Source organism: Lepisma saccharinum, chromosome 10 (genome assembly GCF_977018435.1).
Source record: "Lepisma saccharinum chromosome 10, izLepSacc3.1, whole genome shotgun sequence".
Taxonomy (NCBI): Eukaryota; Metazoa; Arthropoda; class Insecta; order Zygentoma; family Lepismatidae; genus Lepisma; species Lepisma saccharinum.
This window is the reverse complement of record NC_139238.1, coordinates 88,323,859-88,345,311: the sequence shown is the minus strand read 5'-3', so window position 1 is coordinate 88,345,311 and position 21,453 is coordinate 88,323,859. Positions and strand designations below refer to the sequence as shown.

Genomic DNA, 21,453 nt, shown 5'->3' with positions numbered 1-21,453 from the left:
ATTTCATACAGGTTCTTCTGGCTATGATACATCTGATGCTGAAGTGAATTCTGTAAAGGAAAATGTAACCAAATTGTGCAAGGGCAAATCTGCTCACAATAAAAGTAGAAATAAATTTGCTAAAGCTTCCACTTCACAAGGCAAGAATACATATGCATTGCAGCATTGTGTTTTAGATAATACTGAATTTAGTAATAGCAATCCTACTGTTGACAAAATCCATTGTACATGTTCACTCAATAACCATTCATGTCTTTCTTCGTTGAACAACTCTTTACTGTATGATAATAAGCACGTACATACTTGTGATACTGAAAATAATGCACCTAGTTCTTTATGTGCTACAGACACATCAAAGCAAATTTGTTCTACATCTAACAGAAATTCCATACCTTCTAGAACTTATGTTGCTTGTGATAGTAAAGACAATTTCACAGGTCTTGAAACTTCAGTATGTGATTGCCAACGTCAAAGTACATGTCATTCCTTAATCCATGATCAGTTTCCTGATGACTTAAATGTAAATCATAGTCCTTGTACTAGAACAAACTGTACTTATAACCCGATGTGGCTGAATAATGATTCTACATGGAATTCTTATAATCAGTCTAATACATGCTCTAATAGATTTTCACGAGTTAGTGAACTTAGTCAATTGCCACGTTTTGGAGGAGATGTTTCAAAACAGTCTGCTAGAGAATTTATCGAACAACTAACTACAATGTTAAACATAATTGGTGTTCCTCCCAAGTATAAATTATGTATAATTCGTAAGTGTTTTTATAATGTAGGCGCTTACTGGTTCAACAGTGAAAAGAAGAGTTTCATTTCTTATGAGGACTTTGTACATAAATTCCTTGATCAGTTTGCATCTAATGAGTTATTAGAAAGTCAGTTGACATTGTTACGATCAAGAAAATACAACCCAGCTTCAGGTTTGTCATTGGAAGCATACGCTTTAAAAACGTACTCTGCTTATTGTAACCTTGTGGAAACTCCAAACAAAGTTGAAGTAATACGGATGATTTTGAAACAGCTACCTGAGTCAATTTCAAAGAATGTGGGCTGCCATAACATTACAGATCTTAAGCAACTGACGCAGAAGTTAAGGACTATTGATTTGTATTCGAGCGATAAGAATAAAAGTTTATCTTTGCCTGGTGATAATACAGATTCTGATGACAGGGCTAATAAGAAGAGAAGTTTCGACAGACCAAAATACTTCGTCAGGCAAGTAAATGTGGAGCGGAATTCTTATGATTCTACAACACAGACCGAAAATGCAGGAATCAATGTAAATCATCGCCCATCTCCCAGAAGATTTGAACGCAATCCCTCAAGAAGGCAGTTTGTAAGGTCTGAAAGAACTAATAATAACGTGAATGATTCTAATTTCAGACGTGAACATTATCCATCCATATATAATAATAATAATGGAAGTGCTGGTGTTAGAAGAAATTCAAATGTTGATGAACAATCATCTTATATTAGTGGCCAGCATACACTTAATTGTAATACTAATCAGAATAGTGACAGTGTTTGTAATAATTCTCGTAATTCGATAAATTACTCGGATGCTAGAACGGATAATCCTGTTTCATCTGAAAGGTTAGGTGAGTTTATTTGAACAGTGAGTTGATCATCGCTGTTACAAGAAAGCTCATTGTTTCTTATTATCGTGTGTAAAACAGCATGAATTTATTGTATTTTATCTGTTTATTTATGTTCTGTTGATCATCATATTGTCTTTTATGGAAGAACTTATGTTTGGCTTCTCCTCTCACAAGCCATGTCTTTTATTTGTCTGACATTTCAATGTATCAAAGACAAGTGTCTAACACGAATAAAAGCGGAAAACGCCAAGAAGAAAATATACAAAGTGCCTCGCTGGAAGAATGATAAGAAAGAATATATGTAATGTAGGATAAAATGAATGTAATATGGTATACCATTATAATGAAGGACTTCATTTGCACATATAGCTTCAAAGGGAAGAAGTGCACTCGTGAAGAATATAACCCTTTAAATGGATATAAGATGGTTATGAAATAGTAATAGTAATGAGATTGCAGTAAAGAAGAAATCTACTGAAGATGGCTGTAAAGAAGATGTGAAAGGAATAAGATTGCTGCCAAAGAAGTAGTAGAAGAAGAAGTGAAGATGATACATTGAAGATGTTAAGTTTGAAAAATATACGTATTTCTACATCAAAGTATGATGTCAAGGTTTTCAACCGGAGGAGGAGGCTATTGCAACAGTTCTTTAATTCAAAGACATTTTACAATTATATTTTGTTATTTAGTTGTGAGCATAATCTGAAAAGAATGAAGAAAATTCTGTTGTGCTACTCTGTTCAATTTTGATGTTATTTTGTTTATTATTCGTTACTATAGTGACTGTAAAATTTGGTTAATAGACTAATTTTGTTAAGTAACATTTGAAAAGTTATTTTTAATTTAAAATATTGCGACAAACTGCTCCACACCGGGGACAGTTGCAATAAATTGCATAGTTGGACAGTTGCATAGTGAAATTCGGGGGTTGCAGGGTTACAGTGTGCTTATGTTTCTCCTGGAGGGGGGTTAGCCCCCTTGTTGCTTTACATGGCAATGTCACGGCACAAGCATACGTTCGATATTTTAACCGCTTGCATGCTGTCTATCCTCGAAGACCAGTTCGGGGATGACCATTGTGCCTTTCAACACGACCGAGCACCTATCCGTACTGCAGGGCTTGTGGGGGAGTGGTTTGACGACAACAACGTTCCATTAATGGACTAGCCTGCGCAGAGTCCTGAGGGATGTTTTGGAACGCCGACTTCATGCTAGACCACACCGACCCACATCTATATCTTTTCTCATTTCGGCACTCCGTGAGGAATGAGCTGCCATTCCCCCAGGAAACCTTCCGCAACCTGATTGAAAGTATGACTGCAAGAGTGAAGGTTGTCATCAAGGCCAACACCGTATTGACTGCCAGTGTTCCCAATGGAGGGTGGCCCAAACTTGTACTTCATTTTCAGGTGTGTGTCTGGATACTTCTGATCACAGAGTAGTTTAAAAAACAAAAATTTGCTTTTTGCAGTATACATAAGGGTCAAGACTTGTCCTTGATATTGAAAAAATATTAACAATTAACTAATATAAAATTATAGCCAATAGTTATAGACACATGCCTATTTAGTATTTGTCAAACACAAAATGTGAAATAACATGCAGCAATGTTCTTTTTTCAAGTTTTTGAAAGGTGTGATGTATGTTAATCATGTTTTGTCATGAAATGATGTAAAATGAAGTGCAAAACTTAGAACATGAAATTTAGAGTCTATTTACTGATACACCACTTCCTGATGAGTTATGCCATATCATGGGAATTGATTACATAAATATTTAAGAAGCAAAAATGGACCCTTTTATACAGGAAGAAATACTCTAATAACTACATAAATGTGCTATTAGAAGGGAAATGTTGATTTTGTGTAATAAGTATAGTTTTTAAATCAAATTTGGGACTTTATTCATGATTTTAACACATTTCATAAAGCCAAGACTACATATTGGAACCTGTTACTTGAGATTCTTCAGGTTGAATTTCATGCAATCAACAGATGCTTTCTCCTCAGCAACACCATGATAATTGTTTCTGTCACAGGCAATTGAACGACACTGTCATTTGTACATGGTGAATGAGTGACACACGTGATTTCAAACAAATGTGTTTGCCAGGGTATCTACAATTTTCTAGAAACAGGTTTTCCAGACCAATAACGAAAAATTTTCAGACCAAGTCATTATGGAAATGTAAGTACATTTTAGTTAACCACCAGTCTTGGAATCCCACTTAACCAAGTTTTTAGAATATTTACTCCGCACGTTAAAAGTAATAATAAGACGGAAAACTGAACAGAAATTGGATCTTGGAGAGGGGCATCAGTGGACATATCACTTAAAGTGGGATCCGAACCACTATGTGCCTCCACCGGGCATCAACCCTGGGACCAAATAATGTATTGACTAATGGAAAACAAATAATTCATTTTTATAGAATGCTGACAAAAAAAAACTGGACCCTTGCATTTTTTATGAGAACGCATAAATTCTGATTCGAAAGCTCTAATTGTTGCAGAAATTATTGGAAATAAGAAAACCTGAATAATAATAAACGGAAAAAGTATGGAAAATGTTCAATTCAATAATGAATGTTCAATTGTTCAATACCTAACCAAGAGCATAATTCATAAGTAATTGCAATTCAGATGTCAAATATTAAGAAGGTGTCTGGTTTATTATTTTTGTCCAGCAGTGTATATTAATCCTAATGTCAATGAAACACAACACAGAAATTGCAACAAGAATGGGTTAAATGCCACTAGCAACTTACTGTAGTAGATCTCTACTTGAAAATAGTTCAAAACATGAACTTTTGCTAAAGTATTTCATATGCAGTTTCTACTGTAACTACCGGTAATATACAATATACCAAACTGAAGAATAGTTTGGGATCAACAAATTTCAAATTTTTTGCTAGGCCTTTTTCTGTTAAAAAACCTACTTTTAGTGCATTCTTCCAGAAACCCAGTAATTTTCCCTGACTTTTCCAGGACTTCCAGACTGGTAGACACCCTGTTTGTATAAGAAGGACACCACACTTCTTAGAGACCCACTAAATGAAGTTAAAAGTAATAATGAGAAGGAAAACTGAACAGAAAATGACTGTTGGATATCAGTGAGCTTTTACGTAATATTTGCCACATACTGACTAATGATAAACAAATATTTTTATTTACAAAAAAAATCATAAGAATCACAGCATAAATAATACATAATTACAACAAAATATAATGATATATGTATTAATCATAATATATACCAAACATAACCCAAAAATTGCAACAAGAAAGTGGGAAATGCCAATACTCACTTACTGTAGTCGATTTCTAGTTAAAAGTAGTTCAAAACATGACCCCTTTTACTAGAATATTTAGCACACATTTTTTTCTGTAACTGGCGGTAACATTCAGCATATCAAACTACTATAATTTGTCCACAACAAATTTAAAATTTCTTGCTTGTCCTTATCAACTTTGTTCAAGAAGCCATTTTTAGTGAGCTTCCACGAAAATATTGATTTTTCTAGAAACAGTAAATCTGTCTGACAATTCCACAACTTTTCCAGAAAAATTAAATTCCCTCACTTCTCCACGATTTCCAGACTTGTAGACACTCTTGTTTGCTACTTTATCCGATTTTCCTTACCTGTAAGGCTTCTCCACTCCATACACCCACTCAGATTTCACTGTCCACTTTAAAGTCTGGATGACGAGCTTCAAAATCAATGTAGCATATGGGAGCAAACTGGATTGACAACTGTTCACAAAAGGAAAAAAACATAATAAAAAATACACAAAGTAACAAGAACACAGTGTTGCACATTTTAATACCTAAATCTACAAGTACCAGAATTTAATACTTCATACTTAAAAAAATTATATATGTATCGAAAATTCAATCATTTTTTAGAGCTTCCAAGTAACCAAGTGCTCATGCCATTAGTTTTAGCAATTTAGGTGTTAACCCAGGATCATTCCTACTCAAAAACATGTATGAAAACATACAGGACAGGACAATCATTCTGAAAGATGTAGTACCTATTCATTAGGTCTCTTTAATACATCGCGTCCAAAACGATTAACAGGATTTCAAGTAGTCGGTACAGTCAAACCCTGATTTTACATTCACGCATTTTAAGTTTTCCCACTTAATACGTTCAGCCATCCAGGTACAGCCAAAAGGCTAGGTTAAAATAATATATCGTTCACCTCAATCTTAAGTTTCCTGCTATATACGTTTTCCAAGTTCCGATGTAAAATTTGCCAGAAGGCTGGTCTGTTGGTGGGGCAACTTTTCCCTCCTTTTCTTGTTTTCGCAACAGTTTCATTCACTCCGCGATGCAGGTGTTAGGTTTCTTGTGCAAGAGGAGGGAGCGAAGAGGAATGCTTAACTGAGGAAGGGGAGGGGAGGCACACAAGTTCGTCTTGTTGGACAAGAAGGGAAACGGCAGTTCTGCTGCCTCAGGATCAGACAACAAACACACTGTTGCCAACACAATTCTTGCTAAATGCTGTCTTCACTACAGTTTAGACACAATGCGTGTGACTGAGGTGTCTTTGTTTGCCCTTCCCCCCCCCCCCCACTAAAATGCAAAAGAACTATCACCATTTGCTTCTTTTTGCCTACAAATTTACGGAATCCTTCACTGTTGACGGGAACGATAAAATAGGGGTCAGACTTGTTCGTAAAAACTTTTCCTTTCTCCTTGTTTGCAGAGTTGGAAATGGAAAAAAATTAAGAAGGATTTGCCATACTTGATAAGAACTGCACTTTTCTTCAATGGTTTAGATTCCTAAGGAAATATGATTGGATCTAGATTAATTACACAGGCCTGCGATGAAAAAAATACAAGGGAAGTGATAGGTGAACTTTATGTATTTTGTGGTGCTGAGTTAAAAAAAATAAAGAAAAATGTCTATCACGTCACGTTTTCTTGAAAAATTTAATTGTACTTGGATTTGTATGAACATTTACCATTAATATGTTGTTTAGGCATGGAATATCTTTCCTCCCTGCCTGACCATCATTCTACCATGGTGAAACGATACCCCTCGGTGACTCCCCCCCATCGACGTCCCTCCCTCCCCGTCGCAATCGCTCTCGATCAATAGCGTCGCACAAATCCTTATCTTGGTTCGCTGACTGTGCAGGAACGCTCGCTAAGCCAGAGTAATCGGCAGTCACCTTCCAGTTGTGTCGAGCTTTATCTGGATTGATCCTGAACATGTTATTCGTAAGACTGAATTCTCGCGACTTGTCTGGAGGCAGCAGAAATGATATAAAACAGATGTCCTCATGAGGGACTCAGTTTATCGCTCTTTAACCCAGCAGATCATGTACTTACCATGTTCATAGTAAGATAAAAGACGTGGAAATTTGTAAGTTCGTCTCAATTTGTCTTTCATGTGTAGTGTCGTGCGTGCGCTGATACAGTGACAAGTGGAAACTGCATCACAAAAACAATTGAAACTGGTGTTTTCCTTTGTGCGTTTCGTGAACCATGGCTTCGAGTTCGAGACGTTGTGAAAATGTGCCAGATGACTTGTTACATATGCGGCGAATATAGTGCTCTTAAACATCGCATGAGGAGCATAACAAACTATGTAAGAAAACTTTATCTTTCGTATTTTGGCATGAAACTCGGAGACCAGGACAAATCGTGGGCTCCTCATAAAGTGTGTGTGCAGTGTCTCAATGATCTACGCTTATGGCTCAACGGAAAGAAGACTGCTTTACGCTTTGGAATTCCTATGACATGGAGGGAGCCGAGGAACCACTGTGATGACTGTTACTTTTGTGCCTGCCATGTCAGTGGGTATAACCGAAAAAATCACAAGCTAATCTCTTATCCTGAGAACATTCTATCCGCCATACGCCCCATTCCTCATGGACCTGATGTGCCAGTGCCTTTGCCTCCAACTGAATTACCAGTCATCTCTTCAGAGTCTTCAGACTTGGAACATCCAGACGGCCAAGGCTCCGATACCGAATATAAGCCCTCTGGAGGCGATTCACCTCAGCCCTTCTCTCAGGTTGAACTTAATGATCTGACTAGAAATCTGGGCCTTTCGAAAGAGGCAGCTGAATTGTTGGGCTCCAGATTGAAAGAAAAACATTTATTGGCCAAAGGAACCACGTTTTATTGGTACAGGAATCGAGAAAAGGACTTTGTTCAGTACTTTGAGGAAGCGGAGAACCTGGTCTATTGTTCTGATGTTCCCGGATTGAAGAGTAAATTTAATATCATCTACGATAAAGATCAATGGAGGCTGTTTATAGATTCATCGACAAGGAGCCTGAAAGCTGTCCTTCTTCATCACGGAAGCCAGTATGCATCTGTACCAGTTGCACACTCGGTACATTTACAAGAACGCTATGAAAACCTGGCTCTCGTCCTCAACAAAATAAAATATGCCGACCACAGTTGGACCATTTGCGGTGATTTGAAAGTTATCTCCATGCTTCTTGGTCAACAAGGTGGATATACAAAGTTCCCATGCTTCATTTGTGAGTGGGACAGTCGTGCAAAAACTCAACATTGGGTCAAGAAAGAATGGGCTAAAAGACAAAATCTTCAACCAGGCACCAAGAATGTGATTCGGAACAGCTTAGTTGACCCAAAAAAAGTATTGTTACCCCCGTTGCATATCAAATTAGGTGTAATGAAGCAATTTGTCAAGGCTATTTCAAAAGATGGCGATTGTTTCAAATACCTGTGCAAAAAGTTTCCAGGTTTATCCGCAGCCAAGTTGACAGAGGGAATCTTTGTTGGTCCAGATATCCGCAAGCTCATGAAGGATAAAGACTTTGAGACTAGCATGACAACAAAGGAGAGAGAAGCTTGGGTTGCCTTCAAAGATGTGGTCAGTAAATTTCTGGGGAATTACAAGGATCCTGACTATAAAGCAATTGTTATGAATATGCTGGACAAATTTCAAGCGTTGGGTTGCTCCATGAGTGTCAAACTACATTTCCTTCATTCACATGTGGACTATTTCCCCGAAAATTTAGGAGCAGTCAGCGAAGAACAGGGTGAAAGGTTCCACCAAGATATTAAAGATATGGAGCGCAAATATCAAGGACGATGGGACAAAAATATAAAAAATAAAATCAATTGCCAATAAATCAATTTGCATCACCAAGCATCGATTTTACATAGATTTAAATGGATCAAAACCACTGTTGCCAGATAGTGCATGCAAAATTGTTCGCGAAAATTCCTTTTCACATAGGATTTTAGCAAAAATATTGATATCGATTTTACAAAAAATCCTGACATGATGGAAAAAAATGGAGGTCATTTTCGAAATCAGCACACCCATTAACGTAAAACTCAGCGAACACGTCTCTTGTATTTTTCAACAACTTCAATTTCGCAGGCCTGTGTTATTTTAAATCTGAAGATTTTTCACGAATGCTATATCAGAAAATGCACAAGCTAAAGTGATTTTTTTCTATGGGTAGATAAGGCGATATTTTACTCACTGACGAAAAAATATTCTTGCCAAATCAATTGTGTGGGGGATGGGTGGATGAAGTTCGAACAAATGTACAGTATACTTTTACGTGAGGCAGAGAATGTTTTCTCTATGCTTATTGTTTCGCAACACACCATCCTTACCAGGTCGGGCCTGGCAGGAAAAACAAAAAACAAATAAACAACTAAATTAGCTCGTTAGTCCTGGGTTCCCATCCCAATCCTCACCAGAGTGCTCGGAACCAAAGAATCAATTTGACAGGCAAGATCACACTGAAATTACGTTGCATGATAATTGCTGCAAGTCGCAGTAATGGCTTTATACATTTATTTACAAACAAGGACTGGATTCTTCCAAGTTCTCTATTTTACATTATTTACATTGTTTCTCTAATGTGAACCCCACGGCGGAGCCGCCACGAAGATGCTTTCCAACTGATAGGAGGCGACTGAAGTTTGAAAGAACTTGTACCTTAGGGCAATCTTGGGGGGTAAAAGTGGCTGGAGCGTGGTTCACCTCCCACATCCCCCTACATATGCATCACAGTATGGTGCAAAATGGACCTTCACCTTTTTCAGTTTCACACACACAGTACCTCACTCTGTCAGAGGCCAAATTTATACTTCCTCCCTCGTCGCACGGCAGAAAGTTCTAATCCTATTGGCTCTTTCAAACTACATTCTTGAGAACCATGGAAGAGATCCAAGAATATACAACTCTTTACATACAAATATGAAATACCAATAAAATCATTTAGTTATAACTAATTATACATATAAACACACAAAACAAATACAGTTTGTAACAATATTATGTGACTAGTGTGTTGTACAGTGAAGGGGACATGAAAAATGAGAATAAACGAGAGTGTGATAATATTTTCTGAGAGCAGACCCTGTGATAAATTACTTGCTAGTAAAAATTAGAGAAACAGATATGTATATTTGTGTAGTCTATTCCCCCCCCCCCCCCAAATACAAGTTGATCTGTATACAGTTCCATATATTAAACCTTAGAATCACTTTATGAGCAGGTCTTTACTTATTATCAGAGAGTCGTAACGTAACGAAATGGAACGGTATTTTCAATTACGGTTTCCGTTACGTTACAACCAGAAACAGAAGAACTTTTTTCGTGAACAGAAACATTACCTCAGGTATATGAACATTTCGTTACAGGTGTGCATAACGGTACCGAACCATAACTGATCTCTAAAGGAGTAGGTCTTCACGTGACACTTTAACGTTACATCCATTGCCGGCAACCAGTAACGTTACAGGGTAAGAAAGAGGTTCGTCACGTATTGACTAGTAACTTTAGTGTGTGTGGAAAGTGATAGTAACGTTACAATCAACCAGTAACTTAATTGAGGTCACGGCTGTAAAAACGTTACACTCCTTTTTTCAAAGCAACAACGCTATTTATAGCTGGTATGATACAGACGTTCCGATGTGCAATACCGTGTCCGATGCCGTGTTCCGGAGAGAATAACATAGGTCTCTCGTATAGTTGTGCACGTTACTTTTGTAACATTACAGTTCTTTTCCTCCACAAAAGTCTGTTTCGAAAAAGTGATACACATATCCGTTACGAATAGCAAATACCGTTATCGAAGGCGTTTTCGAAGAAGCCTCATAATTATGATCGGCAGCATACTAACATTACAGTACTTTGACCCCTTGAAAGGCACTAAGTTATAATACGTATTTTCGTTTTGGATGTCAGTGGAAAAATTAAATTGTAAAACAAAACGTTTGAAAACATCCGTAAACAAGATTCGGCGTGACAAAAGTTCTGGTTATTGGAATTTACTTATTAACTATGTATTTATCACAAATATATTTCTTTTCTGCATACTTAATCGCTTTATGTGAATTTGTTCTAATTTGATTATTTATGCTAGATGAATTTTAATATGTACGTTCACTTTATACGATAGCAAAGCAAACGTTTGTTGAGGGAATCAATCAATCAATCTATCTATCTATCTGATAGCAGCAGCACCACGCAAAATCGGAAAATCTGAATCCTGAAACTTTGTACACGTGACCTTCGATCACGAAGCATCCGAGTAGAAAACGCCTTGGGGCTATATGAAAGGCACTTTTGGCAAGTAGAAAATGCATAGAAACGAAATGTTAGATGGAATTGTTGTACGAAACAAACGAAACCGCGTTTGTGCAACTGGTCTGTAGCTAGACAGGGCCATTGGACTCTCAAGAAGGCAAGAATTGTATGGAAAGTGATTCTCAAAACTAAGCGAATAAAGGACAGTATATTTTATCATTTACAAGGGCCCTCATCCGCTTACAATTTTGAAAATTACTTTCAGTAATTCTTGTCTTCTTGCACAGGAGGTGCATTAAACTTTTTGGTGTAGAAACAGACAGAACGCCCGCCTACCTACCACGTTTGAAAGAAGGGCATAGACAGACAAGAAAGTAATTTTCAAGAACGCAAGAACGGCAGTCGACATGGACATTGAGCAACGTGTGACTGAGAAATACAATCGGAACAAAGGACAAGATTATTCAAGAAACAGTACTTTTATAAAACTTCCTATCATTAACTCAAACTCAGTTCATCCTTTTATCCTCTTTTGTTTTATTTGTTTGTATTATTCATGTTTTATATCGCTTTTCTGCCACTTGTAGATAATCGCGACGATGAAGATGAATGATGATCATATTAAATCTATGAAGGGATGCTTACAAAAAAAAAAAAACAGCCATGCCCAGATGTCTACTCGAACTTGAAATGTTTGGTACCGAGTGTATGAGTGGATCACTAAACGACTTCGGACTTTGAGGCTACGGTTTCAGTTGCAACATGCAGTATAATTACGTTTCTACTACTCGGAATTGACCAAAGCATGACCTTCATTTTACTTAAAAAGCCCCCTTGATACATGAGATACTACAAATAATTTCAGGCATACCCTCGAATTCTGATTGCCTGGCACTTTTTTTTTTTAACTAAGTAATGAAGTGATGTTTATAATCATATTAGGCCTACGACTAGCTCGAACTAAAAACTCTTGTGAAATACTGTGTATATGTTATCCTTGTGAAGTAAGGAACTTCATATTTTGCTAAGAAAATATGTATGAAAAATTATATTTGTAGCTACTACTTGAAGAATTCAAATTATTATTATGATGGAATTTCAACTTACGTATACTCTGCATATAATGTGTTATCGGAGAGGAGTTTTTGTCTCGCAGTCAATTTATTTTTAGTTGAGGAACTCGAGAGTAAGTTGGAAATATATAATGACCCACGTTGTGGTGTGCCGTTCGATTAATCAGAATTGGAGTGAGAGAAATCTGTAGTTAAGTTCATTCAACACGTCAATTTGTAACTGTGAATGCAAGTTTTCTTTGATTTAGCAGGAAATCAGTCTGCTATTGTTGTAAGTAATAAATGGAAATATATATATTTTCTGCTCGAGTAAGAATCCGCAGCCGTTACCCAATCAATCAGTTTCTGTGTGTGAAACGTCTGTCTAGGAAAGCTACATACAATTTGCTTTTAATAACAGCAGCTTCAAAATAACCTATCCATTCTTGTCATGCCAAATAATGTTTCATTTTGATTTGTTATATTTAACTTTGGTTTTATGCCACTTTTGGCTAATCGCGAAGATGAGGATGGGTGATGAAATGACAAAATTGATGAAAGGACATCACAAAGAAAATAATGCACAGGCTATGATTCGAACTCGGAACCTGTGGCGTCGTATTGCACTGTGCTAACCACTCCGCCACGGAGCTCTGCAAAGTAATGTTTGACCACATATTGTTCATGAAATAAAAACATAACATATACAGTGGCTCACATTAGTAATCAAATACGTAGCATTTTGCTGCATTTCTTCACAATATTTGAAAATTAACAACATGTACATAAATATAAACGATGGTGAAATATTTATACACATTTCTTAAAGTTATATGTAACTTTTTTTTAAAATTTTGGCTATTTTGCACCCGCCACGTTATACGGGGTGCAGCCCCTTACCGTAACAAATAACATAACTGTAATGTCGCATGGTTGGGCCACGGTGGCTCAGTCGGTAACGCGTCGGACTACCATGCTCAAGGTCCCGGGTTCGATCCCCGGCCGGTTCAAATCCGGGAACTTTTCTAACGGTGAAAGCGGCACCCACCCAGCATCGAATAACATGGGTACCTGGGGGAAACCCTGGGGGGTAAAGGCGGTCAGGGGCATGATGCTGATCACATCACCCCCACTCACGACCGTATCAAGAAAGTGTGGGGTGTTACCCCCACACCCCCTATACGCCTTCATGGCATGGTGCTATGCACAGGGGAACACTTTACCTTTTGTAATGTCGCGTAACTGAAATATTAAAATATTCTGACAGGTTAAAAGCTGAGGCTGTAAAGAGGCACTCAGCGCATATGACAGAAAGCAGGAGAACACACAGAATTATACTGGCCATAGGGCCAGTCGCCAGAGTCTCGTTAGTCTGCAAAGAGCAGTCCAGGGTGTACTACGTGGAATGAAGTTGAGGATTGGATGTAATACGTGGAAGGTCACCCCTTACACCCCTGTTACGTTTTCAAATCTGAAAATAGTTATTTATGTTTGGGTGTGAAAAAAGAGATCACTTTTAATATTCAGACGAATCGTGAAAGCCTTCTGTTTCTGTTAAGCTACGTTTCCATTCTGACAAGTTCCAGACCCATGACGCGCAACATGTGCCGGTGCATGTTGCGCGTCATTCAGTCCACTGTTTCCAATTCAAAACTACTTCTGCAAAATACGCCCGCAACAGTACCGGAGTGCAGGACTTGAGTGTAGCGTTTTTCCATTCTGCTTTAGAGTAGTCAGTGTTTCTTCTCTTGTATTGTAATAATTTGGTAGTGATTTAACTTGTGTAAAGATGAACAATACAACTATGGCGGGTTTTGTGGTTATGGCAGGCGCGTACCATGAACTTGTAAAAATAAGAGGCGAAAACGACCTAGATGGTGGATTAGAAGTTTTCTAGCGAAAAGAAATTCGGAAGGAGCACATAACTCGTTGATGAGAGACTTACGTCTTCAAAGTGGATACGAAAACTTTGTAAGAATGACTGTAAGTGATTTTGCATTGTTATTAAATCTTGTTGGACCACAGATTGTAGTCGCGTCGTCTGTTTCTACTCTAGTGCGCATGCCCCAGGAACTTGCAGCAGGCTGTTTCCATTGTCCACGGTGCATGTTGTGCGTCTTAATTGTTGGGGCAATTTTGTCCCCTGCACTTGCGCCGCGGCATGTTGCAGACAGTTTCCATTTCAACTAATGCTTGGCACATGCAGCGCGTCATGTTGCATGGCAAATTTGTAGTAATAGAAAGGAGGCTTTACATAGTTTTTTTTACTGGTCAACTACAGTGCGGGGAAGGAACAATTGATGCTACTTCCTGACTACATTTGTTACCAGTAGCTGCATTGCTCCCTGACTGAAGTACGAGAAAAATGGGTAACAAAAACAAAAATACAACATTTGACGAATGGCAGCTATTTATTTTTACCGTACCTAACCAAAGGGTACAGAGAAATTGAAAATGTTAAGTAGTACATGTAAGCGTACCGTGGGTGATGCAATAAAACGTAATGAAAAGCAAAATGAGGTAGATTCCGTATCTCAGAAAATTCAACCAAGAGAAATAGGAGGACGAAATGAACGAGCTTCAGTATAAAAAATCAAGAACCTTTCCTCATCCCCACCCCCTTTCCAAACCAAGAGCTCCGAAAGCAGCTGTGCAACTTGGAGCAAGCATTGGGACTGCTGTACGGTTCAGTAGCGTTTCGTCCGAAAGCGAAATTTCTAGAAAAATGCTACAGTTCGTCTGTGATGGTTTAATGAGTTGCATTTCGTTCGAGCCTGGCTGATGATGAGTCACACCTTGAGTAACCACTGGCAGTGATGGAATTGGTGACTAGTATACCTCGGTTTACAACTTTTAAAACTACATTGCATAGACAGCGAAGTGCAGACTCAAGACAAATTGTCGAGAGAGAGGTCCCGGGTTCGATACCCGGTGGACGCACAAGTGGTTTAGATCCCACTTTAAACTGTAGGTCCAATCCCTATTAGCCTTAATGTGCATAAAGTGGACTTAAAACAACAAATCAAATCAAAACAAATCGTCGAGAGGAAGTGAACTTGGATCTAGACATTTTAGTCATGGCAGATGGCAACACTTCCTTACTATCTGACAACTACGAAGGTGAGATTTGCAATTTCCAGAGGGAAATAAATATTAAAACAAAAAAAAATATTTTCTTCGATGGAGCATTTAAGAGTGTTAGCAAGAGTTTGCTTCATTAAACACTATTAGGATGGTAGTCCTCGGACGAAACGCTACTTGGTCAGGTAACCAACCGTAAGTTGCCTGTTCCTGGAATTCGGACGCGAAACGCTACGACACGTGCTGTACACCTGGCGGTTCAGAAAGCGAAGATAAGCATGAGCGACGAATGCTGAAACTGATGAAGGGACACTCACAGAGAACACTCATGTGCAGGTCGGGATTCGAAACCGGGACCCCTGGCGCCGTAGTGCGCTGTGCTAACCACTCTGCCACGTAATATTTTTTATTTACTCATTTTTAGCTACTTCCTTTTAAACTAACTAACTAACTCTCTAGCTTTCTTAAACCCGAAGGTTCATGGCTGCAGCAACACAGGCCTTCCATCTGTCCCTATATTGAGCAAGATCTATATACTCTTTACCATCCATACCGATTTCCTTTAGGTCCATCTCAACGTTGTCCCTCCATCTTGGTCTTGGCCTTCCTATAGGTCTCTTACCATCAGGTTTCACAACAAGAATCCTATAAACTCCTCTTTCCTCTCCCATTCGTGCCATATGGCCTGCCCACCTAAGTCTTCTTGATTTAATCAGTCTAATAACATCTGGACATGAATACAAATTATGTAGTTCTAAATTATGTAACCTTCTCCACTCACCTGTCTCCTCATCCCTTTTAGGTCCAAATATTTTCCTAAGAACCTTATTTTCAAATACTCTCAATTTATGTGCCTCTTTCAATGTAAGGGACCATATAATACGAGCACTACATACAAAATTACTGTTTTGTATATTTTAACTTTTAGTTTCTTAGTTATTAAACTAGAAGACAAAAGTTTATGAAGAGAGAAGTAACATGCATTTCCTGAATTAAGCCTACTTTTTATTTCCTCTTTAATATAATTTTCATTGGTTAATATTACTCCTAAGTATTTGAATTTGGAAACTGGTTCAAACGAGTTGTTATCAATAATTAGATTTTGATTATTACCTAACCCTTGGTTTCGGCCTGTAAGCATATATTTAGTTTTCTCTTTGTTAACTTCTTTAGCAGTTTCGAAAAGTATTTTAGCATTATTCTTAATTGTATTTATAAAAATATTAGTCGAATTTGGAATACCTAAGAAGCTTGTTAATATGATAAAAGTATGCACCAGTGAAACAGAAAGTAAAATTCGTGTGGGTATTTATGAGTCTGACAAATGTACAATTCATGATGGGTTAAAACTAGGAGATGCATTATATCCATTGCTCTTTAATTTTGCCTTAGAATATGCTGTTAGGAAGGCAAAAGAAACTAAAGAAGGACTAAAATTAAATGGTGTGACTCAGTTGTTAGCATATGTAGATGATGTAGACTTATTATTTGTAGGTAGTCGCACGTAGTCTGAGAAACAGAAAAGTCACACGTACAAGAACCTTGCTTGCAAGCCACGGATAATAATCCTGGGGAAGTGGCGCTACCATCTCCTATTTTCCAAAATTTGGCACGTTAGGTATTGCACCAGATGTGTCATTTGGGTATGATACATTTTTATTATATTCCTGTGGAGATTCGAACAGTGTTCTCGGCTTGCGAGCCAGCTTAAATCGGCGTTAGCGTCCAATGTTTCGAGCGCATACATTGCTCCCATCATAAGGTAGAGAGCATCCTGCTTAGAGCAATGTATGCACTCCATTAGTTTGAGAAAATCTAAAATAAGAGGAATTCCTATCCCTGTTCTCGTGTTGATATTTCCTGGCAAATAAGAGGCTGTCGCGGTCTATTGCCGCGCTATACATTGAAGAAACAACGCTTTCTAACGACCGCCATGTTGGGCAGATTTCAGTTGTATATTGGCATTTATATTATTCGTATATTTTCAAGTTAAGAACTTGGATTAAATTATTTATAGTTAATTGTTTTTATAATTCATGTATATATTACGTTTCTTTATATTTCATAATATTATTCACGTATTTTTTTTTAACTTTCTCTTTCACGTATTTTTGCAACATTTATTCAGAATTTATAGGATCCCAAATAATATATGCAACGTTTTCATTGTTTTTGAAGCACAAGTTAAATACATTTCTTCTTAATATCGATTTTTGTTCAACAATGTACAAGATTGAAGTAATTTGTCTTCCTTATAAACTAAATCTTTATTTAATCATTTTTTTATGTACAAGGGCAAATATGATTTATTTGATAAAATCAGTTTAATTATTTCTATATAGTTTAATATTGTAATATTATAGCAAAGTATTTCTCCCTCGTTTTCAATAAAATATCGTATTCCTATTGGCTGTTTATGTTAGGAGCAGGGGAACCACGCTTCGTGTTCTTGGCGATGTAAAAACTTCCACGTTGGCATTTTTAATTGTTGCCAACCTTAACTTTAGCTTACTATCGCTAATTAGCATTGATGTGTTATATAAATTATCAGTTTTTCTTGTGTTATTTTATGTTATGAGTTTGTATTGTAAGTTAGAACAATCTGTTATGCTGCACCTCGCGCTTGAGGTAGCAGTTGAGGTCTTGCTATTAACTGTGAAGGCGGTGCGCGGACTCTCGTGTTAAATAAATTGCTTATGACTGCCTGCGGGCGTGCATGACCCAATAAATTATAACTTTTAACTTGTGCGAATCGGTATGTACGCACGCGATTCGTGATTAAAGATTTTGGACATTTTAATTATAAAGTATTTGGAATTTTATTTACTGTCACGTGTCGCAACTCGGTGGTTTCCTTCCTGGAGGAAGGGTGGATCGTCTTAATCCCGATCCCTGGGTGAGAACTGGTGCTCCCAACTGACCAGCCGGAGCAAGGAGCGGTGCGTTGCCAATTCGGGATACCGAGGAGTTACGAGTGGTGGCACGTTGCAGCTTTATACTCCGAAGTCGATACCAAAGGTTCATGGACGTCTGCAGGATTTTTTTTCCAGGGAGGGGCAAGCAAGGTAGTTTTTTTCCAGGGGGGGCAAACAAGGTGCATGTTCCCCCATAACAGTGTTGTCTCCTCAAAAACCATTGCTTTAATTTGAAGTTATGTTCATGCAATAATTAACATATATTATTATAGCTAAAATGCAATTGCGCGATATACATAATTTTTGGTTGACTTTCCTTTTCCAGGTGGGTCGTGCCCTTGCCTCTCTTTCGGACATTCATGCAAAGGTTCTATTTTTATTTGGCGTCTACCACTTTCGGTTAATCGTGCTGATAAAGGATGTGATAGGTGATGGAAGTGGTATAAAGACAAATGACCCATCCATATTTTCTAATCCGACATTAGACTTCGCAGTGTATTACGCTAACTAATTTGCCACGGGATCGGCTTCTTCGTGTTTGTCTGCTCATCAAATGATTGATTAGTTATTCAAACTATATAGGTAGCAAAGCTATATAAAATAACGAAACAGAAAAAAAATCCACTTGACGTCTTGTAGTACTATCATCAACCTACAATTTCATGCTCTCAAATCCACACAGAAAACTTCTTGTGGCATTAGTTTTACGGAATGGCCTTCGGGAATAAAGATCGCCGATTTCCTGGTTCAGCTCGAAACAATTCAGGTGCCTTATCGAAGCTGCTCTTGAGCATGCAGGGTTTCTAACCTACTTTGCCGTAATTCAGTTGTTGTATCTTGTTTAATATGATGTATTGTAGAGCCAACCGCAGATTAAATAGGAGGAAAAAGCCTTTTTCCAACGGAAAATAAGTTGGCAATTCTGCGAACACCGAGGCATTCTTGATGAGACGCCTGAGGAGGGTCGAGAAAACTTTCCTGAAAAAGCGAAACCCCAGTATCGAAGGTCATGCTACACGTGGATTGGCAACTTTCGGGAGCATGCTGTCTGTCTACACAATTCTACCCAAATACCTGTTTGAAAATGAATCTTCTGCTCGCATTTTATTTTTCAAATGTAGTTCTGACATTGTAGTCATTTTGCAATTATTTTTATTTGTTCTTATTTTGCTTTGCTTTTATGTCACTTTTATAATTAATCGAAACTATGAAGGTGGATGATAAATTGATGAAGAGACACCTAAAAAAGATATTTACAGACCAGGACTCGAACCCGGAACCTAAAGCGGATAGGTTGGGGGGGGGGGGGGACCGTCAATAACTCCCGGTCACGAACTGGCTTATAATTTTTGTAATTTCTCAGGAGTATTTTTTGTTCTGTTCATGCATAATGCCTGCTTTCGGAAACACTTCGTTCGGTGGGGACAAGCCACGAATTGTTTGAGAGGAGGGACAAATCTCGTTCATATACTAGATACAATCATTGACTATACTTGAAATGGCCTCCCCGATGGCGCAGTGGTTGCGTCGTCGCCTACTAATCAAGGGGTCCCGGGTTCGATACCCGGTGGAGGCACAAGTGGTTCGGATTCCACTTCAAACTGAAGGTCCAGTACTTGAAATGTGATGTGCTAAACACTACTTTCGGAGATCAGATGGACATGGCAATTTTGATATACAAGTTGCACTTTTTCTACTTAGATTATTTATGTCCAAATTTTATCCTAATACATAATCTCGCAACAACTCAAAATGTTTTAATTGACTCGAATTCACAATGGCTCATATACAGTGTGTTTATAAATGAACGGTGCGGCTTCAAAAATTAATAATAAATCTATTTATTACCTTACACGGGCAAAACTTACACCGTAATCAGCAGCAACTGTCCAAGTTTATATAACTTTTTTAAAATTGGTATAAAAATAGAAATCGAGGGGGGGCAATTGCCCCTCTGTGCCCACTTGCAGGTGCTCTTGGCCGTCTGGAAGAAATAGTGCACGAAAGACGTGAAAACTAAATCCATCTTGAGTATCCTTTTGTCTTGCTACTCTTAGATTCTGCAACCTTTCTTTCTATAGTCCAATGTTTGCCTTCCTTACCTCCTAGAATGGATTTCTGTACAAGTTTGAGGGCTAATCTCCCCTGCCCCCTGTGGTTGTGCCACTGCACCTTCTTCCGCCGTTGTTCCTTTGTGAACTTTCATTGGCTTCAAAATACTTCATTGTCTTCAAGAGCATAATATCGTTTAATAACCGGCGATATGATTCCTCTACCCTAAATTTCTGGAATAAAGTATAATAATATAGCTAACTAACTCTCTAGCCTTCTTAAACCCGAAGGTTCATGGCTGCAGCAACACAGGCCTTCCATCTGTCCCTATCTTGAGCAAGATCTATATACTCTCTTCCATCCCTACCGATTTCCTTTAGGTCCATCTCAACGTTGTCCCTCCATCTTCGTCTTGGCCTTCCTACAGGTCTCTTACCATCTGGTTTCCCAACAAGAATCCTGTAAACTCCTCTTTCCTCTCCCATTCGTGCCACATGGCCTGCCCACCTAAGTCTTCTTGATTTAATTATTCTAATAATATCTGGACATGAATACAAATTATGTAGTTCTGAATTATGTAACCTTCTCCACTCACCTGTCTCCTCATCCCTTTTAGGTCCAAATATTTTCCTAAGGATCTTATTTTCAAATACTCTCAATTTATGTTCCTCTTTCAATGTAAGGGACCAAGTTTCAGACCCATATAATACTACAGGCAAAATTACTGTTTTGTATATTTTAACTTTTAGTTTCTTAGATATTAAACGAGAAGACAAAAGTTTATGAAGAGAGAAGTAACATGCATTTCCTGAATTAAGCCTACTTTTTATTTCCTCTTTAATATAATTTTCATTTGTTAATATTACTCCTAAGTATTTGAATTTGGAAACTGGTTCAAACGAGTTGTTATCAATAATTAGATTTTGATTATTACCTAACACTTGGTTTCGGCCTGTAAGCATATATTTAGTTATATATGTATAATATATAATATATGTATTAGTATAATAATATAGGGGCATGGAAATCTTGAAGGGGGCGAGGATGGCCACCTCTCCCCTTTAGAAAACGAATGTCAGCTAAAAGTATATATTTCACACGTATAATTTGATTTGTCATAGTAATTTACATTAATTATTATAATGGGGATGCAAGAATGCGATAATTTCGAATTCAAGTGGTGTTTCTTGAGGGGGCA

At 37.9% G+C, this 21,453-nt stretch overlaps 1 protein-coding gene across 1 annotated transcript in view; it reads right to left on the bottom strand.

Annotated features, from left to right (window-relative positions):
- Positions 1 to 21,453, bottom strand: part of LOC145994011 (proline-, glutamic acid- and leucine-rich protein 1-like) — an 87,582-nt gene that overhangs the window by 16,990 nt on the left and 49,139 nt on the right. Inside the window, exon 9 of the mRNA XM_083130081.1 lies at positions 5,256 to 5,366. Within this exon, the coding sequence (XP_082986207.1) occupies positions 5,256 to 5,366 (111 nt within the window). The remainder of the gene's footprint in view (positions 1 to 5,255; positions 5,367 to 21,453) is intronic.